This window comes from Coenobita brevimanus, chromosome 89 (genome assembly GCF_032717465.1).
Source record: "Coenobita brevimanus isolate Jiangsu-jjx chromosome 89, ASM3271746v2, whole genome shotgun sequence".
NCBI lineage: Eukaryota > Metazoa > Arthropoda > Malacostraca > Decapoda > Coenobitidae > Coenobita > Coenobita brevimanus.
The window spans coordinates 16,015,794-16,041,886 of NC_137042.1; the positions used below are offsets into that span (position 1 = coordinate 16,015,794).

The 26,093-nt window shown below is 44.6% G+C and overlaps 1 protein-coding gene across 1 annotated transcript in view; it reads right to left on the reverse strand.

Annotated features, from left to right (window-relative positions):
• Positions 1–227: 227 nt before the first annotated feature.
• Positions 228–26,093, reverse strand: part of LOC145411309 (uncharacterized) — a 141,429-nt gene continuing 115,563 nt past the window's right edge. The window contains exon 4 of the mRNA XM_080281331.1: positions 228–473. Within this exon, the coding sequence (XP_080137457.1) occupies positions 378–473 (96 nt within the window). The 3' untranslated portion in view covers positions 228–377. The remainder of the gene's footprint in view (positions 474–26,093) is intronic.

Sequence of the window (26,093 nt, forward strand, 5' to 3'; positions counted from 1 at the left end):
TTCATCATTCACTCCTCTCACACTCCATGTTCCCACCCTCCGAATGTCCTTTGTCCATTCCTTAGTCGTCAACATATGGTCCGTCCTGGTCCGAGGTGCTTTACTCGCTTGTTTAGTTAGTTCTTTTTACGGGGTGGGGCACTAACCCACCACCAACCCTTTTAGTCGCCTCGTAAGACAAACAGGGATACTGGGGGAGTATTCTTGAAACCCCCCTACCCCCATAAACATTAAAATATTGCACCAATGCATTAAGATAAAACAATTTTGACCACTATGCTACTTCTGATAAAACAAATTTTCCACACCACAACAATTTAATTCAATGAAGTACAGCATAGTATTCACAACTTAATGTGGATGGAAGGTTCTGCTGACTACTTGCTCTGTGGAATGGTACCAGTGGTGTCACGGGACTCTATATATCGCAGTTGTCTTTTCTTCATTTTCTTCAGTTTCTTTGCATCACTGATCTGTAACAGCAGGAGAAAGCATTAGGTAAACACAGCAAACTAATGAGCCCCCTCCCCCTCTGTATGCATGTACAGTATATGTGTGTGTGTGTGTGTGTGTGTGTGTGTGTGTGTGTGTGTGTGTGTGTGTGTGTGTGTGTGTGTGTGTGTGTGTGCACATGCATGTGCGCGCATGCGCACGCTTTTGTAATTTAACTGTACTTTTACATGAGTGAGTTGATTCATAAAGTCTGATTACAGAAAGCTCTTAATTATCTGTCAGTGCATCATCCAGCAGATGTCAATATCCATCACAGCAAATGGGACTGAACTTTGAAAAATTCTGGGGGAAGCCCCCAAATTGAAATCCTCGCCATTCATCAGAAGTCCCATCATCAAAACAATTAAGTGCCATGAGCCTCACAACCAAAACAAGGCAGTGAGTCTCATCACCAAAAAAACTACTTTTGATGTTTCCAAATCTGGCAAGTTTCTAATTTTTTACTTGTATGTCCCAATCTTTGGTTTTCTTCACAAGTTCAATACAGTCAGGCCTCATTATATGTCTCTTCACTATGTGATGAAATGCAACAATGATGAACTAAAAGTTATACCCAGTTTTGCAATAACAATGGCAAAACTCAATTATGCAATCATTTTGGTGGCCACATTCGACAACTCCGTGCATACATGGTGCCTTCCATACAAGATGACAGTCAGCTGTTTTAGCCAAGATGGCTACCTAGTGTTTGCATTTGCTGTGATCTTCACCCTTTCATTCCATTTCATGCATGCAAGGCCACTGAAAAACCAATGCTACTGCCAGATAACAATGCAAGTGCATAACAAATAGTACAGAATGCAATAATAAGTGAAATGATAACCCACCATAGGTGGGTGGGGGTGCCCATCATCCAATCACTCAGTGTAGTGTTACACTACTCCAGGGTGACTCTACAATGAGTGATAAGCCAAATGATTTCCTGTAATGGGACAACCATTATTCATTTACACAATGTAGTGCTACTCTACTCCAGGGTGACTCTACACTGAGTGACAAGCCAAATGATTTCCTGTAAGCAAGGAAATCATACACCATGCTGGGTGGTGGCGGAGGGTTAGTGCCTATCCCCAAAAACGACTAATTACATTAAAAAGACAAACAAAATGCCTCGGACCAGGACTGATCCAAGGTTGAAGACCAAGGATTAGACCAAGTACATGATGCAGTTTTCCACATGAAAGGTAAGGGGTACAAATGATGAGGTGAGAGAGAGAGAGAGATTTTCAAGGGCTTGAGGATGCAAAAGTGGACACTGGTTGGCTGACTGAGACCAAATGGAGAGGAGAGGGTGTGAGAGATTGGGAATATGGATTGGGTATATGTGTGGAAGTTGGTGAGAAGGAGAATGCAAAGGAGGGTGTCTGTACTGTTGTGTGCAAGAGGTAGATGGACTTTTTTTTTTTTTTTTAATGAAAGAAGGAACCAAAGCCAGGAGGCCACACGATTCTTCCCTCCAAGAAAATAACAAAAACATGATAACAGAGAGATAAATTCAAGATCTGTTAATTTTGAGATACCTGGAAACACTGCATTTTAAAGACTGAGAATCATAGGCGGTAGGAAGTACAGACAAAGAGATACAGTTCCAGAGTTGACGTGTTGCACATATGAAAGACTGGGATACTCCCAGAATGAGAGTTTGTAGCTAGAGAGGTGCTATGCCCCTGCCATAGTAGTGGGGAGGATGCAAGCTGACAGTTCAGAAGAGCAGTGACCATTGAAGTGGCGACAAAAAAGTGATAAAGATGCAACAGTGCGGCGAAGACAGGTTGAGGGAAGCCAGTACAACGAGGAGAATTTGTAGGACAAAAAGCCTCTGACACCAACTTGTTGAGAAGAGCTGTATGTGGGGCACCTCCCACCACATGAGAGTTGTACTCTACATAGGGGCAAATAAAACCTGTGTATAAAATCAACAACTGTTGGCTTACCACACCTAATCTCTTGGTAGCCAATTTTATGAGAGGTAATATGATTTTTCCCAGATAAATCCCCAACGAATGAAACCTAAAGCATGTTTAAAGGTGATGTAGGATTGAGTTCGGTATTGTTAAAAATCAGAAGATACCCTACCGGAAAATTTTGTTGGGTTGAAAGATGTAAAAATTTAATTTTGATGCATTAACACGTACCACGTTATTGATGTAGATCTACATCCCCTCCAAAAATGCTGGTGACGTAGATCTACATCCTGCAGCACTGAGAAGTCATTGCAAGCAACCAAAGTAAAATGGAAGGTAATAATATACCTTGCTAACTTCAGACATTTCTCTGCTAAGCTTACTACACTGATTTAGGAGCACGGGAGGAGAGTGAGTTATCACAGGCTCACAGCCATTTTGGTCTGTCAGTAACCTTGAAGATTTCAGAGGTCGAGTGGCACCAACCTGACTCAATCCAACCAACTAACTGGCTTTGGCGATAACTTTTGTTGGTACTAGGGATCTTATATTGATGTATTAAGCCCATTATCCCCTGGGGGAAAAAAAAAAAAAAAAAAAAAAAAAATCCAAAATCAATTCACATGCTCACAAACGTGAGACCTTATATTGATGTATTAAGCCCATTTAGCCAGAAAAAAAAATCCAAAATCGGTTCACAAGCTCACAACCGCTCTGCTCTTTTGGTAATTTCGAAGATTTCAGAGGCAGAGTGGCACCAACCTAACTTGATTCAACCAACTTTCTGGCTTTAGTGATTACTTTTATTAGTGCCAGAGATCTTATATTGATGTATTAGCTTATTTAGCCAAGGAAAAAAAATCCAAAATCGGCTGACGTAGAAGGGTACCACTTTATATTTTTGCCCTGCACTGTTCGGGTTTAAAGCAACAAGATTACTTTTACCCCAGTCAGACATTACGTGTGCCCTAGCTACACCCCTTGTTGGTTGACGTAACTGCTGAGATGGATGCTGCTGGGAGCAAATGCAAAGATGAAGGGAAGAGTCATCTGCTATTGACTGGATAGGGATAAATGTACAGCTTAGAAGGTCACTGATGAATTAAAGACAGTTGGTGATAGAATTGGAGCAGATGGGGGACGTGGAAGGTATGTGCAGGATAGTTACAGAAGAAATATGTGCAGCATGTGATGTGGTGTGTGGGAGGAAGAGAAGACGGAGAGGGGTGCAAGGAACAGCGTGGTGGACTGAAGAGGTGAGACAGGCTGTGGCACAAAAGAAGAAAGCATACAATGAATGGATGAGAAATAGGGGCGTGGAAGAAGTTGAGAGGTGGAAGAGAGAGTTATATGTAGAAAGAAAGAGAGAGGTGAAAACAGTGGTAAGAGAGAGTAAGAAGAGAGTGGATGAGGAATTTGGAAGGAATTTGGGTGTAAAGTGGAGGGACTGTAAGAAAATTATCTGGAAAGAGGTGAAGAGAGTAACACAGGGTGGAAGTGAGGTTAGCAGGGGAGTGAAAGATAAAAATGGTACAGTAGATTACTAGTGGAGAAGGGAGAAAAAGTGAGCAGATGGAAAGAACACTTTAAGGAATTGCTGAACATACAGGATAGAAATGATGCGAGTATAAGTGGCTAGGGAAAGGCTGGGAGAAGGAGGGAGGTGAGAAGACAGGAAGAAATCAGTAAGATAGAAGTTATGGAAGCAATGAAGACAGTTAAATTGGGGAAAGCCCCAGAAATTGATGAAGTGTGTGGTGAAATGCTGAAGCAAAGCGGAGAGATAGTAATAGAATGGATGTGGAAGATGTGCAGATTGGCCTGGGAGGAAGGTACAGTGCTCGTCAGAAGTATAGAGCGCCCTGCGTCCCTCCTGAGAAACAAACCTTTCAACATTGAAAAAACATATAAATAATGCATTTTATTTACCTTTAGTGCTTCGTAGGGTAGCCTTTACGTTTCTTCACGGACCTGAGACGTCTTGGAAGTGAAAGGGCGAGGCTCCTGAGGTGCTGGAGGGGTATTTTGTCCCAGGAGTCACGAATGGCGGCTTCCAACTTAGGCAGAGAGCTCACGTCTTTCCCTTGGAGACTCTTCTTTACGAGGTACCAGAGGTTTTCAATGGGGTTGAGGTCTGGGCTATTTCCTGGCCAGTCTGTCATGAATGATACCTCGCAGTCACGAAGCCAATTGGTGACCGATTTGGCCTTGTGAGCAGGTGCACCGTCCTGCTGAAACACTCGTGCACCTGTTAGCTCGAAGGAGTCTGGTAAATGATCACACAGAAGCTCCAGGTAAACATCCTGATTCACTCTGATGTTCTTGGGAAGTACAACAAGCTTCCCCAAACCCTTCCCTGAGAAACAACCCCATACCATGAGTGAATCAGGATGTTTAACTGTGCTTTCTACATACCGTGGGTCAAGTGGGTCACTACCTTTGCGTCGATACACACGTGCTCCTCTGTTACAGGTAACACTAAACGTTGCCTCATCAGACCACAACACTGACAACCATTGCTCCTCACCCCAGGTTAGATATTTATTAGCAAAGGAAAGCCTACGAATTCTCTGGCTCTTGGTGAGAAGAGGCTTTTTCACAGGCCTGTGACTTGTGTAACCAAGCTCATGCACCCTACGAGACACTGTTCTCACTGACACCTCACCAAACACTTCCGGGTTGCTCTCCTTAATTTTCCTTGCACTCACACGAGGATTAAACTCCACTGCACGTTTTAAAACATTAACAGACCTTGGGGAAGTTTTCCTAGGCCTACCAGACCGCGGTTTCTTTGTGGGAACTGCACCACTGTTTTCCTCCCGAAACCGTGCACACCAACGACGCACTGTCGATCGTGCCACACCAACCAATTCACTAATTTCCTTTGTCTGGTGGCCTGCCTCCTTTAGAGCAATGATCTGGGATATGATTTCACTCGATAGTTCACGGGTAGGTCCCATAACAAAGTTGTGAAGGCCAGAACACTGCGGGACACTCGGTAAAAAATGGCGCAATTTGAGAGGGACACTCGGCGGAGTTCCTCTCTCTCAGGCAGCCCGTGGGCGACTGAGGCGGGAACCAACCAGCGCGTCGGAAGGCCCCAGGCTACCGTGACGTCATGCTCGGAGCTCAAACTTGTGGCTCAATTCTTACCCCCCAGAATGGGTGATTCTTTTTGGGCCATAAGTATTGCGCGCCTGGCGGACAACGCTGAATACTTCTGACGAGCACTGTAGAGTCCCAGAGGATTGGAAGTCAGGTATAATTACTCCCTTGTACAAAGGAAAAGGGGAAAAAGCAGTGTTTGGTAATCATAGGGGCATTTGTCTTCTTAGTATAATAGGATAAGTGTATGGTAGGATACTTATTGACAGAGTTAGAGAAAGAACAGAGGAATTAGTTGAAGAAGAACAGGGAGGCTTTAGGAAGGGAAGAGGTTGTGTAGATCAGATATTCATTCTTAGATCTTTAGTGGAAAAGTTTCTCGAGAAGGGAAAGAAGTTGTATGCGGCTTTCATGGATTTGGAGAAAGCATATGACAGGGTGGATAGACAAGGATTGTGGAAAGTATTAAGAATATATGGAGTAGATCGAAAGCTGTTGAATGCTGTGAAGAGTATGTATGATGGTGCTAAGGCTGCAGTGCGTGTGGATGGTGAACTAAGTGAATTTTTCTCTTTGGAGGTTGGGTTGAAACAGGGATGTGTCATGTCTCCATGGTTGTTCAATCTGTTCATGGATGGGGTAATAAAAGAGGTACAAGGTAGGGTAGTGGATGTTGGAGTGGCCCTGGTGAGAGAGGACAGTGTTTGGAAACTCCCTGTACTGTTGTTTGCAGATCATACTGTGTTGTTGAGTGAAGACAAAGGGGAGCTGCAAGGCTTGGTGGATGAGTTTGGGAAAGTGTGCAAGAAACGGAATCTAAAGGTGAATGTAGGGAAGAGTAAAGTGATGGTCTTTGAGAGAGGTGAAGTCAGTGAATGTACAGCGAGGTTGGATGGTGAGGAATTGGAAAATGTGAGTACGTTTAAGTACTTGGGTAGTGTGATGAGTAAGGATGGAGGTTTGGAGGGTGAAGTGCTTGAAAGGGTACAGCAGGGAAGAAAGGTTGCTGGTTCTTTGAAAGCAGTGATAAGAAACAGGGAAGTGAGCATGGAAGTGAAAAAGTTACTACATGACAGTATTGTGATACCAACTCTAACGTATGGAAGTGAAGCTTGGACGTTGTTGGAAGGACACAAGTCAAGAGTGAGAGCAGTGGAAATGAGTTATTTAAGAGGAGCCTGTGGAGTCACATGGAGAGACAGGCTGACAAATGAGGATATAAAGGAGCATTGTGGTGTGGATGTGGATGTGATAGGAAGCGTTATGAGGAACACACTGAGGTGATTTGGCCATGTGGAGAGGATGGAGGGTGAAAGACTGACGAAGGGAGTGTATGTGAGTGCGGTGGAGGGGGGAAGAGGGAGGGGGAGCCGAGGATGAGATGGAGGGATGGGGTGGAGAGGTATATGAGAGAGGGGTGTGTGAGGTGGGAGCAGGGCAGTGAAATGGCGGGAGACAGGGTGACGTGGAGGCGATTTGTTTGTGGCCACCCCAAACGGGATTGAGGCATCTGGCAATAGATAGATAGATGGTGATAAGACAGAGCCCTGAAGAACAACACTACTGATAGCCCTAGAAGAAGAAACGTGGCCACCTACAACAGGACCTACAGAATGACCAGAAAGGAAGCTTAAGATGAAGGCACAGATAGAAGGATGGAAACCGTAAGAGGGCAGTTTAGAAATTAAAGATTTATGCCAGACTCAATCAAAAGCCTTTCAGATGTTAGGGGCAATGGCAAAGCTTTCGTCAAAGTCCCAAAAGGAAGATGACTAGAAGTCTGAAAGGTAGGTAAAAAGATCTCCAGTGGAGCGTTCCTGAAGGAACCCATACTGACGACCTGAAAGAAAGTTGTGATAGGAAAGATGCTTTAAATTTTTTTTGTTAAGAATACTCAAAAACTTTTGAAAGAAAGGATGTTAAAGCAATTGGACGATAGCTTGAGGGCTAAGAATGGTCACCCTTGTTTGGTACAGGCTGAATGAGAGCAAACTTCCAGCAGGAAAGAAAGGTACAAGTTGACAGACAAAGGCGAAAGAGTTTATCTAAGCAAGATGTAAGCAAAGAAGCACAGTTCTTGAGGACAACAGGAGGAACCCCCAACAGGCCCATATGCCTTATTAGGATTGAGGCCAGTGATGGCAGAAAATACATCAAATGAAGAAATTTCAATACAAGCCATAAGGAAATCAGAGGGGGCAAGTGATTCAGGGAAAGCACTGGAATTGTTTAAGATGTAATTGGAGGAAAAAGTCTTGGCAAAAGCATTATACTTTACCAATAGAAGAAATAGCTACAAAGTCATCAGTGTAGAAAGTGGGAGGGAAGGATGATAAGGTAAAATTGTTAGAAAGGTTTTTGGCAAGGTGCCAGAGGGAGCGGGAAGAATTTGAGTTGATGAGCTCAGAGTATTTAGTACAGATGAAATTATTTTTAGGAGAGCGAAGAACAGACTTAGCATGATTCCAGGCAGAAACATAAGAGATGAGATTCAGGGGTAGGTTGGCTCTGATAGCTTTTCTATGCCCTCTTCTTGTTGTGGACAGCAATAAAACAAGCATGATTAAACCAAGGCTTTTTGCATTAGTCAAGGGTATGAGACAGGAATGTATGCTTCCATGCTTGAGAGAATAACCTTTGTAATGCACAAGGCACACTCAGTTGGCTGTCACCCTTGGAAGCAATAATCATTACAGGAAAAATTAAAGAAGTACTACTTGAGGGCCTCCCAATCAGCAGCACCACAGCCGCTGCTTTTTGGGAGGGTCCACAGGTCTTACAGGAGCAATAGGACAGGTTAAGGCAATAAACCTGTGATCAGAGGAGCACAAAAGAGAGAAAAGATTAACAGCATAAGCAGAAGGGTTTGAGGTAAAGAAGAGGTCAAGTACAGGTGTTGGAACTCTCCCCAAGGCAGTTAGGGATACAGGTATGGTGCTGTACAAGCTGCTCTAGGCCATTAAGGATAGAAAAGATGCAGGCTTGTTCACCAAGTCGATCAGTGAAAGGAGGGGAGAGCCAGAGATGGTGGTGAACATTGAAATTACATACAATGGAGAATTCAGATAAAGGAGAAATCGATAGGCTGTATTCCATCTTAGAAGTAAGAGAGTCAAAGAATTTTTCATAGTCAGCAGAATTAAGAGATAAAAAAAACAGCAGATAAATTTAGTCTGAGAATGAAAGGATAGCCAAAGCCAAAGAGCAGAGAATTCAGTGGATTAAAGTTATGAATCACAAGAACAAGATAAGTTGTTGCATATCCTTTAAGAATTGGATGACAATGGTAGTGCTCATGAGGACATTTGTGCATGGAGGCAGTTGGTGACAGCCAATATCCTCTTTAACCCTTACACCGCGGGCTTGTTTCCCAATGTTTTGCGTGTCCCACGGGCATATTCGGGCTCCAACAGACTCTCAAAAAATATTTGTCAAAAATCAGTTATTAGTCCTAGAATATTAAAATTACATATGCATATGGCACAAACCTTCAGCTTTCTCCTAGGTTTGTTGAGCCTTCGTCGATTACCGTAGGACTTGTGGAGACCTCTGAAGTTGGGCAACGAAGTTTCCACTTTACACTTCCCGACAACCCGTAATATGATTACCACAGCCAGATGTTATCACAAGAAACACTATTCTATGATTATCAAGTAGTTTGGGATCCATACTCCAAAAAAAAACCACTGTGAAAGCAATGAAAATTACGGGTGCGTATGACCTTCCCACTTCCGCTAGTTCACTGTTGGTATTCTGTCATTTATTATTCATAAAACCCCTCACACTTTATATTTCTATTACTATATAACACTTATATATATCTGCAGTCTTTATCCATAAATTTCCTTCAGTAGTATTAGTTCATTGTCACTGAAGTCATTCAAATTTTCATTCAGTAAAATACGTAGAGAGCCACGGATTCACTTTCACTGTTATAACCTCAAGTATTTGTACTCATATTCTTATATTACTAATTACTTACATTTCTATTTACATTTTCTATTGTATTTTCAATAGTTACACTTCTATTTTACTTACACTATGTTATTCACTGTCACTTGCAGTAACATAAAACTATATTACAGTGTTCAATCATATGTACTGTACATCCATTGCTTTCACTTGCTATTTACACATTATTTTCCTTTCCCACTTGCACTTTTAGAACTGCTTCTGGCTGTGGTAATCAAAGAAGCAGGTAACACAGAGGGGAACCTGGCACTCAGCGCACTGCCAAGAGGTGCGTTTGTGCTCAGGTGTGCGTCGGGTGGTATGTGCACACACCTGGCACTAGCAGATTGCAGCCTTCCTCTTGGTTGTGGCAGGCATTTGCACCAGTCTGTGCCGATCCATGTAACGCCCTCTGCTCAAGTCTGTCGGGAAGTGTTACTGGATGGCGCCTTGGAGTTGCTGCTGTCACCCTGCCATATCTCTCAAGCAGCTGCTGAACACAAGTCCTGGCGAACAACCTCAGGGAGAAGGACTTGGGTGGCTTGACCTTCATCTTGTACAGGATGAAGGTGTTCAGCATTGTCATGTCTATGAGATACAGAAAAACTTTCCTGTACCACCTAGTATTCTTCCTGAGGCAGTCGATCTCTCCAATCATGTCGGACTTGTCCACCAGCCGCATGTTGATATTGTAGTCTAAGACAGAATCAGGTTTCCTCACAGGTTCGCCTGTCCTACGGTCGACCTTCCCACTGTCTGTCATTTCCCCTTTGTGTATGGTGGTGAGCATGTGCACGACCCTCTTGTCATGCCACCGTATTGCCAGCATCTCAGGCTTGCGTAGGTGCACGTCTTCTCGCTGCGAGGTTCCTGCCTCTGGGAATTTAAGGAAGTGGGCACGATTACTCTTGACATTGCCGCAGAAGCCGATGCCGTGCTCTGAAAGGTATTTGGCAAGTTTCGGTGCTGTATAATAGATGTCTGTATACAGCACATGATTCCCACCAAAACACCTTTCAAGGAGCACTTTCACTACACAGCCTGAGAAGCCAAGGGTGTGTGTTTTATCAAGATCGACAGTGCTGGATGAATAAATGACGAAGTCAAGGATGTACCCCGTCTTACAGTCACACAGTACAAAGAGCTTGATTCCAAAGCGATGGCGTTCGCTTGGAATGTACTGCACAAACCTAAGACGTCCTCTGAACAAAACCAAGGATTCGTCAATGACAACCTTCTGAAAGGGGTGGAAGAATGTCATAAACTTATCCTTCATTCTGCTCAGAATCTCCCGGATCTTCCAGAGTGGGTCGGTTTGGGAAGGTACATCATTGTCGGCAAAGTGCAGGTTTCCCACGATGTTCCGGAAGCGATCTCTGGCCATGTACTTATTGAAGGTGGGTGAGGGTAGTAAGGGGTCCATGGACCAGTTTTCTTCCAACTCATGCTTCTATGAGTGTGGCATGAGAAGCATGAGGGCAAAGAACACATACAGCTCCTGCACTCCCAGCATGGACCACTGTTGCATCTTGGCTGCACTGTACCACTTGCAGCATGTTGTGATTCATACCTGTTGGTCTCATCACATATGTGCTGCATGACTTCGTCATCAAGGAAGGCCAAAAGGAAGTCCACACACTCAGCATCCTCGTCAAGAGCGAAGGCAGGCTGTATTCCTGAGGAACTCTCGTCAAAATGGAGATGTTCAGGGACAAAATTGGACCCTTCCGTCCACGCGAAGGCATCCAGGATTCCCTGTTGTGGCGGTGTAGGGTGGGTGAGGGTGGAAGGCGACTGTGAGGCAGATTTATCTGGTTCAAGGTCACTCGCACTGACCCTGGGTTGCCGTACAGCACTAGCAGCCCTTACTCTACTGGCAACTCTACTTTTACGGGTCAGGGATTTACCTCTTCCTCTACGGCCTGCCTTCACCGTTGATGCTGGTGGTGACTCCAACGACGAAGACTCCGGAGAAAATTCAGCAGAAGAAGAGGAAGAAATGAGTGAAGTGAGGCTTGGGGAACGGGGAGGTGAATCACCTTGGGACTCATGGCGGGCTGGGTCACGCGGGGCCATTGTTCCGAGGCTAACCCGCCGCCTTTTCATTCCCATCCCAAATTCCTTCTCTTGCTGCACTAATGGCTCCTTTCCCTTTGAGCTAGGGATAACTTGGGACACTGAAGCACTCATACTAGTAGTTTCTGGCACGATTTCCTCGCCCGGCTCATCACACGAATCCCCCGAAGGGTCATAGTCACTATCCATCATTATCATTGATAATTCGGCTAGTTCACGTTCCACTGCAGAGTCACTTAGTCCTTTCCTGCTTCCCCCACGAGTTTTTCTGGGTGTAGAGGTCACGGGGCCCTTTGCAATGGGCGTAGAAGCGGCAGAAATGGCGGGGCACGAGTGCGACATGCTTTGACCACAGAGGAGGACAAGGAACTAAATGGCGCGGCTTATCTGAGAAGGCAAGGGTTGACAGTGACAATGGGGCTGACAGCTGCTAACTTACATGCTAAGAAATTATTGGTAGAAAATCTCGGCAATACATAAAGAAATAGGTAGTTCCAGGTGAATGTAAATGTCACTTAGGCTTCTCCCTTCCTTTCTGATATATATTTTTATTACAGAAATAGATTACAAGGCATAATTCAAAGGGGAAATTACCGTGGGAATTTAGCGAATGAATGCATATGAGGTGTTCTCAGGTGATAATTAGCCAATTCCTGGTGTATACCACTATCACTTACCTTATTTTTTTTTGGTATAAATTATTTTGTATAAGTATAGGACATAGGGCTTATTTCAATGGATGAAATCTGTGGAAAAATCCAGGGGAGATTTGCTTAGCGCAGCGCGGCAGGGCAGGCGATAGGAAAGGATAAAGGAGGTGAGGTAGGGAGGGGTGAGACGGTACTGGAGGGGAGTCAAGAACGGGGGAAAATGGCTAAATTGTCAACAATGGATGGGAGTACAGATGAGATTAGGAGTGCAGACTATTGGTGGACAGTAGCAGTACATGCTAAAAAATGATTAGTAGTAGAGAGTGAGAGCAGTATGAGTATAAGTGGTTGGGGAATGGCTGGGAGAAGAAGAGATGAGAGGAGGGAGGAAGAGATCAGTAGGTCGGAAGTAGTGGAAGTGATGAAGAAGATTAAGCTGGGAAAGGCCCCAGGAATTGATGGAGTGTGTGGTGAAATGCTCAGGTATGGGGGTGAGATTGTTGTGGAGTGGATATGGAAGTTGTGTAGATTGGCTTGGGAAGAGGGAAGGGTTCCAGAGGACTGGAAATCAGGTATAATTGTTCCTCTGTACAAAGGAAAAGGGGAGAGAGAAGTATGTGGTAACCATAGGGGTATTTGCCTTCTTAGTGTGACTGGTAAAATATATGGTAGAATACTCATTGATAGGGTTAGGCATATGACAGAGAAGCTAGTTGGAGAAGAACAAGGGGGATTTAGGAAGGGAAAAGGGTGTGTAGATCAGATATTTGTTCTAAGATGTTTAGTGGAGAAGTATCTAGAGAAGGGAAGGAAAGTGTATGCTGCCTTCATGGACTTGGAGAAAGCTTATGACAGAATAGATAGGCAAGGTATGTGGAAGGTATTAAGAATATATGGAGTGGAGGGGAAATTGTTGAGTGCTGTGAAGAGTATGTACGAGGGAGCTAGGGCTACGGTGCGAGTGGATGGTGAGCTGAGTGAGTTCTTTGATCTCAATGTGGGACTGAAACAGGGGTGTGTGATGTCTCCATGGCTGTTTAATATATATATGGATGGGGTTGTAAAGGAGGTGCAAGGTAGGGCAGTGGATGTGGGGGTAGCCCTAATGAATGAGGGTGAGATTTGGAAGCTTCCGGTGTTGCTGTTTGCTGATGATACAGTATTGTTGAGTGAAGATGAATGGGAGTTGCAAGGTTTGGTGAATGAATTTGGGACAGTGTGTAGGAGGAGGAAGCTGAAAGTTAATGTAAACAAAAGTAAAGTTATGGTGTTTGAGAGAAATGAAGTCACAGAATGTACAGTGAGGTTGGATGGTGAGGATATGGAGAATGTGAGTGCATTCAAGTACTTGGGTAGTGTGATGAGTAAGGATGGAACTTTGGGGGATGAAGTACGTGAAAGGGTACAGCAGGGAAGAAAGGTTGTTGGTACACTGAAAGCAGTGATGAGAAATAGGGAGGTGAGTATGGAAGTTAAGAAGTCACTGCATGATGGTATTGTGATCCCTACCCTGACGTATGGAAGCGAGGCGTGGACCTTGCAAGAGGGCAACAAGTCAAGAGTGAGAGCAGTGGAAATGAGTTACTTGAGAGGAGCACGTGGAGTGACGTGAAGGGACAGGTTGACGAATGAAGAAGTGAAGGAACGTTGTGGGGTAGATGTGGATGTGGTTGAAAAGATTAGGAGAAATACACTGAGGTGGTTTGGACATGTGGAGAGAATGGAGAATGAAAGACTGACTAAGAGGGTGTATGTAGGTGAGGTGGAGGGAGGGAGAGGGAGGGGTAGACCGAGGATGAGGTGGAGGGATAGAGTTGAGAGGTATATGAGGGAGAGGGGGGTGAGTTGGGGGGAGGGTAGTCAAATGGTGGGTGACAGAGTGACTTGGAGGCGTTTTGTCTGCGGCCACCCTTTGCGGCATTAGGGCGTCGGGCTATAGATAGATAGATAGATAGATAGGAAATCTCAAAAATACAGAAAAAAGTAGGTAGTTCCAGGTGAATGTAAATGTCACTTTGGCTTCTCACTTCCTTTCTTATACAGTAATCCCGCATTTTTTGCGGATTTTTTGTCTACGGTTTTGCCCTCTCGCGGATTTTCTTAGCATTAATAAGTTCAACAAAAATATCCTTGAATATACAGAAAACAAAAAATTTGAAATTCCCGCAGCTTCCAATTGTAGCGCGGTAAACTCACGCCACCCTCTGTCCCTTTCCCGTGGCCCCTCTGCCAGTGTTACCATATCTAGCATAATTTTATTCTTTTAGCATAATTTTGATCAAATTTTCGAGTCTGGAATATTTTTTAGCATATTAGAAGTTTTAGAATCATTCTAGCATAATTTAGAATGGAATGGAATATTTTTGGAATAATTTTATAAAAGCTACAAATCAGAGAGAGAGAGAGAGAGAGGAATAAGGTGAGAAGATGTTTGAATAGTTGGTTACTTTCAGTTTGGCCTTGGTTGGGTTGGATTAGGTTAGGTTAGGTTGGATTAGGTTAGGTTAGGTTAGGTTTTAGGTTAGGTTAGGTTCGGTTTGGTTCGGTTAGGTTAGGATAAGTTTGAGCTTTGTACTTTACCCATGAAACCTAGGTTTTTCCGATGGATTTTGGTATGATTCATTCGATTTTCAGCTTCATTTCAGTCGGAAATGACCATTTTCTGTTTCCCCCCCTCCCTATAACCCCCGATTCCCCAAAGATCCCCCATTATTTCAGGGGGATGGGGGTGGTCATATCTCAAAATCTGGTTATTTCCGACGGAAATGATGCTCAAAATCGAATGAATCATCAAAATCCATCAGAAAAACGTAAGTTTCGTGGGAAAAAGCAGTATGGGCAGATACCGATATTTATCCTCTTACTGTATGTAGGTTCATTTTAATATTTTCATAGTAAACAATACATAATTAATATGTTGCACGAATATGTATAGAATTTTATCATTTAGCTTCAAGTTAGCATAATTCATTTTTTACTTGGAACAAATTTGCTCAATCTAGCATAATTTTTTCATTGCCCTAGCATAATTTCGTTGTTTGGATATGGCAACACTGCTCTCTGTCTCGCATTCCTCAGTCCACGCCTGACTGTCTTAAGTGGCTGGTGTGCTTGTAACCACACTATGATATGAGCCTCTTGCCTCCCACTTGCTTTCCACATGGCCCCAGGACGTAAGCCAGCCTCACCAAAGGCTAATAATACAATTAGTAAGAACTCCAAAGTGACAAAACGATCAAGAAAAGTTATGACCTTAGCAGAGAAAATTGTGTTACTGGACAAGCTAAGAAACGACCGTGCGAGTGTTTGCTCTCACCAGTTAATGCATCTTTTTATTTTGTACTGTTTTGTGAATAAATGTGTAGATAATTGTGTATTACAGTACGGTGTTTACGTTTTTCCTTCATACTGGGGTATGTGCTTTCAATCTTGTAAGAAGGTATTTCGGGATGAGTATGGAGGTTTCGGGACAATTCGCAGTCACAACAAACACAAAACAATTCGCCTTCATTAATGAAGATAGCTATGGGTGACACTAGAATATAATTCAAAGGCGACTACAGCGAGGAAGAAACAAGTTAATTATTGACTAAAGGTGCAACTAATAAGTAATATCCAGAACCTACGCTACTGAACATAGACTTTGCTTGATCCCCCTGAAATATAGTTATTAAAGTATTGATTAATTAATAATAAGTATATTGATGAAAGTATTGATTAGTATATTTATAGAATGGCGGGGAATCGTCCAGGGTGCGAATTGTTCTGAAGGGGAATCGTCCATGTTTTGACGGGGAATTGTCTGACGGCGAATTGTCTCGCAATCAGTATGGACATGGACTGTGTGATGGGCAGCATGGTGGATACAAGTGTAAGATTCAATTGTTAATAGAGTATTCGCGGAATTGAATTTTCGCGGGGATTACAAGAACGTAACTACCGCGAAATATGCGGGATTACTGTATATATTTTTTTTACGAGAATAGATTATACGGCATATTTCAAAGGGGAAATTTCCATGGGAAATTAGCGAACGAGTGCACGTGAGGTGTTGTCAGGTGATAATTAGCCAAATCAAGGTGTATAGCACTATCACATACCTTATTTCTTTTTGGTATATATTATTTTGTATAAGAATAGGGCATAGGGCTTATTTCAATAGATGAAATCAGTGGATAATTCCGGGGGAATTTTGCTTTAGTGCAGCGCGGCCGGGGAGGTTAGAGGATAGGGTAATGGAGGGGAGGTAGGGAGGGGAGTCAGGAACGGGGAAAAATGGCTAAATTGTCAACAATGGATGGAAGTACAGATGAGATTTGAAGTGCTGACTACTGTTGGACACTGGCAGTAATGACAGATGATACAAGCCACCACTTGTAAGCCCGGGATAATTCAAAATAACACAGAATCACAAAAGTGACACCCCGCGGTATGATCCATTGGGCCCGAGCGTCACGAAAGTGACGCCCCGAGGTTAAGGGGTTAAGCACAAAATGATCCACATGTATACATGGTGAGTGATGAGAATGGTGGGTGGCGAATTGAATGAACGTGTGGACGAGAGAATTAAGACGTGCTGGAAGCAACAGCATACAAAAGTAGGGGATTTCCCCCCCCCCCCCAACTCTGGGCAAAGGCTTCAGGGCCTATTTCTTGAGGGCAGTGGCTTATCCCAAGGTCCAGCAGTCCTACACACCTCCATATGTCACTACCTCGGCGCCGACACCTGCCGTCCATAGTCAATACATGCCACGGTTGTCTTATAATGGGGTGTATTGATATCAGTGAAGGTAGTTTTACGAAATGTCGGTGAGTCATCTGGTAGATCAGGAAAGTCTGCTTTTATGAAATTCAAATCCTTAAATTGTTCCATGCCCAAGTCGGGATTTGAGCCTGGGTCCATTAGGACAGGCTGCCTCTCTACTGATTCAGACACTGCCTCCCCCACCACTTTGTGGTGAAAGTCAAGGTACAAAGGCGATGGATAAATAAGAGAGAAGAGCACGAGGAAGTAGTCCATATAAAGAAAGTAGAAAGGCTGCATGAGGGAAAAAAATGCAAAATATACGACAGAAGTGAAGTGATTAGGTTAATATGATTTGAAGCAAATGGGGGAGGTGGAAGGTGTGTGCAAGGTACTTGTATTCACAGAAGAAATCTGTGCAGCATGTACAGTGCTCGTCAGAAGTATGGGGCGCCCTGCGTCCCTCCTGAGAAACAAACCTTTCAGCATTGAAAAAACATATAAATACAGTAATGCATTTTATTTACCTTTAGTGCTTCGTAGGGTAACCTTTACGTTTCTTCACAGACCTGAGACGCCTTGGAAGTGAAAGGGCGAGGCTCCTGAGGTGCTGGAGGGGTATTTTGTCCCAGGAGTCACGAATGGCGGCTTCCAGCTTAGGCAGAGAGCTCACGTCCTTCCCTTGGAGACTCTTCTTTACGAGGTACCAGAGATTTTCAATCGGGTTGAGGTCTGGGCTATTTCCTGGCCAGTCTGTCATGAATGATACCTCGCAGTCACGAAGCCAATTGGTGACCGATTTAGCCTTGTGAGCAGGTGCACCGTCCTGCTGAAACACTCGTGTACCTGTTAGCTCGAAGGAGTCTGGTAAATGATCACACAGAAGCTCCAGGTAAACATCCTGATTCACTCTGAGGTTCTTGGGAAGTACAACAAGCTTCCCCAAACCCTTCCCTGAAAAACAACCCCATACCATGAGTGAATCAGGATGTTTAACTGTGCTTTCTACATACCGTGGGTCAAGTGGGTCACTACCTTTGCATGCTCCTCTGTTACAGGTAACACTAAACGTTGCCTTATCAGACCACAACACTGACAACCATTGCTCCTCACCCCAATTTAGATATTTATTAGCAAAGGCAAGCCTACGAATTCTCTGGCTGCTAGAGAGAAGAGGCTTTTTCACAGGCCTGTGACTTGTGTAACCAAGCTCATGCACCCTATGAGACACTGTTCTCACTGACACCTCACCAAACACTTCTGGGTTGCTCTCCTTTATTTTCCTTGCACTCACACAAGGATTAAACTCCACTGCACGTTTTAAAACATTAACAGACCTTGGGGAAGTTTTCCTAGGCCTACCAGACCTTGGTTTCTGTGTGGGAACTTCACCACTGTTTTCCTCCCGAAACCGCGCACACCAACGACGCACTGTCGATCGTGCCACACCAACCAATTCACTAATTTCCTTTGTCTGGTGGCCTGCCTCCTTTAGAGCAATGATCTGGGATATGATTTCACTCGATAGTTCACGGATAGGTGCCATAACAAAGTTTTGAAGGCCAAAACACTGCGGGACACTCGGTAAAAAATGGCACAATTTGAGAGGGACACTCGGCGGAGTTCCTCTCTCTCAGGCAGCCCGTGGGCGACTGAGGCGGGAACCAACCAGCGCGTCAGAAGGCCTCAGGCTACCGTGACGTCATGCTCGGAGCTCAAACTTGTGGCTCAATTCTTACCCCCAAAAATGGGTGATTCTTTTTGAGCCATAAGTATTGCGCGCCCGGCGGACAACGCTGAATACTTCTGACGAGCACTGTAAGGTGGTGTGTGGGGTGAAGAGAAGACAAAAAGGGGTGCAAGGTACAGCATGGTGGAACGAAGAGGTGAGACAAGCTGTGGCACAAAATAAGAAAGCATATAGAGATTGGATGGGGAGCAGAGGCATGGAAGTTGAGAAAGAGACTAAAGTTATATATATGGAAGAAGAGAAGTGAAAAGATTAATAAGAAAAAATAAGAAGAGAGTGGAGTCTGGAAGGACTTTGAGTGTATAGTGGAGGAAATGTAAGACAATATTCTACAGTAGAAGGAGGCAAAGAAAGTTAAAGCAGGGGAGTGAAAGATATAAATGTCAGATTCCTAGTGGAGAATGGAGAAAAAGTGAGCAAATGAAGAGAACACTTTAACCCTTTAAACGCGGCCGTGTACAGCCGATCCCCCCCGCATGGCGGGGTTGTAGCGGGGTCTGAGTACCTGTGGGAAAATATTTGCCAAAAATCAGAGATTAACCCTAGAACATTAAAATTTTTATGGCATATAGTACTTACATTCAGCTTTCTCCTGAGACAGGTGTTGAGCCTTCGTGGACTACCAAAGGACTTGTGGAGACTTGCAAAGTTGGGTAACAAAGTCTTCACTTTCACACCTCCAGCAACCCGGTTTCCCCTCTACCACAGCCTCAATCTGTCACAGTACACTTTATACAACAACGTACAGGTAGTTTGGAATCTGTATCTGTACAATAAGCACTGAAAATAAGGCTACAATCAACGGAGCGTACAGCCGACATGCAGCGCGGCGGCGGTCTTCCCATCACTGAACACACATTTCCCTTTCACAGCTAAAAACACGATTGCTACATTATTTTCCTTCATAGTACTTCGCAAAGGCTCGCTTGGCACTATTACGGCCATAAAAATCACTGTCACTGCCAGTATTGTGAAGCGTGAATGAGAAAGACCACCACGGCGTGATTTTATTCTGCCTTACGGCAGGCACTTTATTTTCGCTCCTGTCGGCCACTCGCACTTCATTTCTATTGCTCACTTTTACTCTCGCTGTCAGTTTAGTGCCTTATTTATCAGTATCACTGTCATTTGTTATAAAAATAATATTTTCTACACACCAAACTGTCACTGTCAGAACATAGAATAGAAAAATATGCTTTCAACTTCTTACACTGGAGTGACTGTCACTCTCAATACTTATATTATTACTATGTACAATTATTTACACTGAAATCACTGTCACTGTCAGTGCTTTTACAACTACATACACTAATTTACACTCAACAGACTGTCACTGTCAGTACGTACAAGAAAACTAAACACTAGTATCACTGTCACTCTCAGTATTATTTACAAGATTCTTACCCTTATTTTCAATATCTAGTCAGGCTGTGGTAATCAAAGAAACACGGGTAAGCGCAGAGGGGAATTTTGCACTCTTTGCACTGCAAGGAGGTGCGCCTAAATGTTCTGTCTTGCCTGGTAGTGTGGCTGCACACATGACACCTCCTCAGTGCTTTTCCCCTCTTGGCAGTGCTAGGCAGTGGCTCCAGGCGGTGTCGCTGAAGGTAGTCCTGGCACTGTAGGCGGTCTGGAGGTGTGTGTGAGTGGCGCCTGGGACCTGATGGCAGTACCTGCCCAAAACGCTGAAGCAGCTGGTCCACACAAGTCTTAGAAAAACACCAGAGAGAGTAGTTTGCTGGCTTCCTGTTCTTGATCTTATACAGGATGAAGGCGTTCAGCATGCACATATCAAGCAAGTGCAAGAACACCTTCCTGTACCAGCGACGGTTCCTCCTCAGGCAGTCTATCTCTCCGATCATCATATCAGACTTGTCCACCAGCCGCATATTGACGTTGTAGTCAATAACAGCATCAGGCTTCATCACAGGATCGCCAGTCCTTCTGTCGACCTTCCCTGTGGCTTGCATTTCCCCCTTGTGAACTGTGGTGAGCACATTGACGATCCTCTTGTCGTGCCACCTGATCGCCAGCATCTTGTCCAATTTTTTCAGGTGCACGTCTCCCCGCTTTGATCCTTCAGCCTCGGGGAAGGCAGGGTAGTGTGCCTTATTGCTCCGGACAGTGCCACAGGATCCGACGCTGTGTTCTGAAAGGTACTTGGCGAGTTTGGGAGCTGTATAATAATTGTCCGTATACAGGACATGATTCCCGCCAAAGTACTTTTCCAAAAGCACTTTCACCACAGAACCAGAGAATCCAAGGGGGTCAGTCTTGTCCAAGTCCACATTGCTGGTGGTGTAGATAACGAAGTCTAGGATGAACCCCGTCTTGCAGTCGCACAGCACGAAAAACTTTATTCCAAAGCGGTGGCATTTGCTAGGAATATACTGCACGAACCGAAGACAGCCCCTGAACAAAACCAAGGACTCGTCAATCACAACTTTCTGGAAGGGCCGAAGGAACGTCATAAACTTGTCCTTGATCAGGTTCAGGATTCCCCTCACTTTCCATAGGGGGTCAGTTTGGGAAGGCTCATCGTTGTTGGCAAAGTGAAGGTACGTCATGAGTTGCCTGAAATGATCACGACTCATGTACTTGTTGAAGATGGGTGTGGGGCAAAGATCGTCAGCACTCCAGTACTCCTCGAGCTTGTGCTTCCAGTTATGTGGCATGAGAAGCATCAAGCCGATGAATACAAATAGTTCCCGGATCGTAACAGGAACCCATGCTGCCATCCGCGACGTGGATGGCGTTGCAGCTTCACCTTCACCTTCACGAACCGCAGCAGATTGCCCTTCGTACCTGTTCGTCTCGGTACAAATCTGCTCCATGACTTCGTAATCCAGGAAGGCCAACAGGTAGTCCAGACATTCACCATCCTCGGGGACAGGGAAGTCAGCCCGTATCCCACACCCAGCGACATCAAAGGGCAGATCCTCTGGCACAAAATCTGAGCCCTCAGACCACACGAAGGCATCCAGAGTGCCCTGCCTAGGCTGGGAGGGGGTGGGGCCGGCAGGGGGTGAGGCAGGCCGTGTGGCAGTGGGTGAGGCAGTGGGTGAGGCAGGCCGTGTGGCAGAGGCTGTGCTAGGTCGTGTCTGTGTGGTGGTGGTGGGGAGATAAGGAGAAGGTTCAAGGTCACTCGCAGTGGCCTGAGTGGTGAGTTGCCTAGTGCGAGAAACCTTACCATTAACTCTAACACTAGGTGACACTTTCCTACTCCTACCAGCACGAACACGGGGCCTACGAAAACCTCTACGCAAACCAGACTGCTTACTTCCCTTCCGAGGAGGTGAAGGAGACTCCGAAGACTCAGGAGAAAGCACAGCAGAAGATGACGACGAGAGAATGGGGCTGGGAGTGCGAGGCGGTATGGCGGCGGCGTGACCTGGTGTAGGGGACAATGGCCGGTCTGAGGAAGACAATGGCTGGGAACCGGGGTCACCACTTCGCTTCCTCTTGGCCCCCTTACCATACACTATTCCCCTTTTCACTAGAGCCTTGCCTGTTGAGGTGCTGGGCACAGGAATTGTCACTTCAGGCACCTCAGACTCAGCACTTGATAGAGTGTCTGACTCGGCAAGGCTCGATAACACTCCTACGTCACTACCATAATCCATTGACGCTTTCAACAATTCAATGCCTATAGTCGAGTCACTAAGGCCCTTAGCACTTCCTAGTAAGGGTTTGGACGGGGTAGAGGTCACAAAGCCTTTTTTCGGAGGGCTGGAAGGCACAGACTCGGAAGAGCTTGAGTGAGACATGGTGTCACCTTCAAAGATTGCGGTAAACTGATGCTAAACAGGGGCAAACCGCGGGAAAAAATGCTAGTGTGACAACTGGGGAAACAAGCGTTTCTAATTAGCATAAAGTGCTTGTGAGAGGAAGGCGCAGATTGACACGTCTGAGCTGTCTGCGCGCTGCCATATCGCACGACGAGGGGAGGCCGGGCAGCGGTGCGTGGGTGGGTAAAAAAAAATGATACTTGGCAACAACCGAGGTCAGTGGTACAAAGGTCAAGTGTGCTAAAAGTAGCTAAAGGGTGGCGGTACTGATAGACAATACCAGCTGGAGCCTGCTTGCCCGCGGTTATTCAAAATTTACTAGAATCGCAAACGCGACGATCCGCCATTATGTCCTTTTCGCCGAGCGTCGCAAATGCGACGATCCGCATTTAAGGGGTTAAGGAACTGTTAAACATAGAAAATAAAAGTAACACAAGTGGCTGGGAAGTGACAGGGGGGATGAGGGAGATGTATATTGAGGAAGAGACCAGTAGGATGGAAGCAGTGGTAGCAATGAAGAAAGTCAAAATGAGGAAAGCCCCAGGAATTGATGGAGTATGTGGTGAGATGCTAAAGCACTGGGGAGAGATGGCAGTAGATTGGATGTGGAAGATGTGCACAATGACCTGGGAGGAAGACAAAGTCCCTGAGGATTGGAAGTTGGGTATATTTATTCCCCTACACAAAGGAAAAGGGGAAAATGCAGTGTGTGGTAATCAAAGGGGCATCTGTCTTCTTAGTATAACAGAAAAAGTATATGGTAGGATACTTACTGACAGAGCAAGGGAAATAACAGAGGAAATAGTTGGAGAAGAACAGGGAGGTTTTAGGACAGGAAGAGGATGGGTAGATCAGCTATTCATCCTTATGTCTTCAGTGGAAAAGTTACTAGAGAAAGGAAAGAAGTTGTATGTGACCCTCATGGATTTGGAGAAAGCATATGACAGAGTGGATTGACAAGGAATGTGGAAAGGATTAAGAATACATGGAGTAAATGGGAAGCTGTTGAACGTTGTGAAGAGTATGTATGATGGTGCTAGGGCTGCAGTGCATGAGGATGGTGAAATTAGTTAATTTTGCTATCTGAATGTTGGACTGAAATAAGAATGTGTCATGTCTCTAAGGTTGTTCAATCCGTATATGCTGGAGCAACCTTATTGAGCGAGGACAGCGTTTGGAAACTTTCTGTTCGTTATTTGCTGATGATACTGTATTGTTAGGTGTTGGTGAAGGGAAACTACAAGGCTTGGTGAATGAGTTTGGGAGAATGTGTACAAAACAGAATCTAAATGTGAATATAGGAAAGAGTAAAGTTGTGGCCTTCAGGTGAAATGAAGTCACTGAATGCATTGCAGGGATGGATGATGAGGAAATGGGAAGTGTGAGTACATTTAAGCACTTGGATAGTCTGATGAACAAGGATGGAAGTTTAGAAGAAGTGCTTCAAAGGGCGCAACAGGGAAGTAGGTTGCTGGTTCTTTGAAAGCAATAAGTAAAAGGGATGTGAGCATGGAAGTTTAAAAAAATTAACTACATGATATCATTGTGATACTAACTCTAATATATGGAAATGAAGCTTGGATCTTGTTGCAGGGACACAAGCCAAGAGTGCAAGCAATGGAAATGGGTTATTTGAGAGGAGCATGTGGAGTTACAAGGAAAGACAGACTGACTAATGAGGAAATGAAGGAGCGCTGTGATGTGGATTTGACAGAAAGCATCAGGAGAAATAAAATGAGGTGGTTTGGTCATTTCACGACGCACTCCATCAATTCCTGGGGCTTTTCCCATCTTGATCTTCTTCACTGCTTCAACTACTTCCACCCTACTGATCTCTTCCTCCCTCCTCTCCTCTCTTCTTCTCCCAGCCATTCCCCACCCACTTATACATGCACTGCTCTCACTCTACATTCAACAAATCCTCAAAGTGCTCCTTCCATCTCCTCATGGTGGAATGCTGAAGTATGGGGGTGAGATTGTTGTTGAGTGGATATGGAAGTTGTGTAGATTGGCTTAGGAAGAGGGAAGGGTTCCAGAGGACTGGAAATAGGTACAATTGTTCCTTTATACAAAGGGAAAGGGGAGAGAGAAGTATGTGGTAACCACAGGGGTATTTGCCTTCTTAGTGTGATTGGAAAAAAAATATGGTAGAATACTTATTGATAGGGTTAGACATATAACAGAGGAGCTACTGGGAGAAGAACAGGGGGGATTTTGGAAGGGAAAAGGGTGTGTAGATCAGATATTTGTCCTAAGATGTTTAGTGGAGAAGTATCTACAGAAGGGAATGAAAGTGCATGCTGCCTTCATGAACTTGGAGAAAGCATATGACAGAGTAAATAGGCAAGGTATGTGGGTATTAAGAATATATGGAGTGGATGGGAAATTGTTGAGTGCTGTGTAGAATATGTACGAGGGAGCAAGGGCTATGGTGCAAGTGGATGGTGAGCTGAGTTCTTTTATCTAAATGTGGGACAGAAACAGGGATGTGTGATGTCTATATGACTGTTTAATATATTCACAGATGGGGTTGTAAAGGTGGTGCAAGGTAGAGCAGTGGATGTGGGGGTGACTCTAATGAATGACGATGAGGTGTGATAGATTCCAGTGTTGCTGTTTGCTGATGATACAGTATTGTTGAGTGAAGATGAATGGGAGTTGCAAGGTTTGGTGAATGAATTTGGGACAGTGTGTAAGAAAAGGAATCTGAAGTTAATGTAAACAAGAGTAAAGTTACGGTGTTTGAACGGAATAAAGTCACAGAATGCACAGTGAGGTTGGATAGTGAGGATATGGAGCATGGGAGTGCATTCAAGTACAGTAAAACCTCACTCTAATGGGCTAATTGGGACCCAAGCCATTCTGAAAAAGGCGAAATTCCGATAAAAGCTACATCCGGGCTTCCCCCTGCTAACCCGGACTTTTTCTGATATATCAGATATTAGTCCAGATTGCACCAAATTCCTTTCTTCATTAGCACTGTTGCTTCCTTACTTGTTATCCAACTCATATCCAGCAATCTACATCTTCAAGATCCTGACCCACTCCAGTGCCCATCATCAAGGTCATGACAACCACCCAATGTCCATCCACCACCCATCATCAAGGTCATGACAACCTACCCAAACATCCTTATCCTCACCCATCCCCATGCCCATGCTGGACTGAGATCCAGCAGTCCGGACCGTTCCTGGCTTTATCAGACTTTTCTTGATATATACGAAGATAGTTTGGTAGACTCCTCGAGTTCGATAAAAGCGAATTCTGGTATACAGTACTGAAGTCCAATAAATTGAGGTTTTACTGTACTTGGGTAGTGTGTTGAGTAAGGAGAGAAGTTTTAGGGATGAAGTGCTCGAAAGGGTACAGCAGGGAAGGAAGGTTGTTGGTTCTCTGAAAGCACTGATGAGAAATAGGGAGGTGAGCATGGACGTTATGAAGTTACTGCATGACGGTACTGTGATCACCTACCCTCACTATAACGGACTAATTGGAGCCCAAACCATTCCAAAAAATGCGAAATTTAGATAAAAGCGATATCCAGACTTCCCCTGCTAACCCAGACTTTTTCCGATATATGACATTAGTCCGGATTGCATGAGCGGTTTCTAA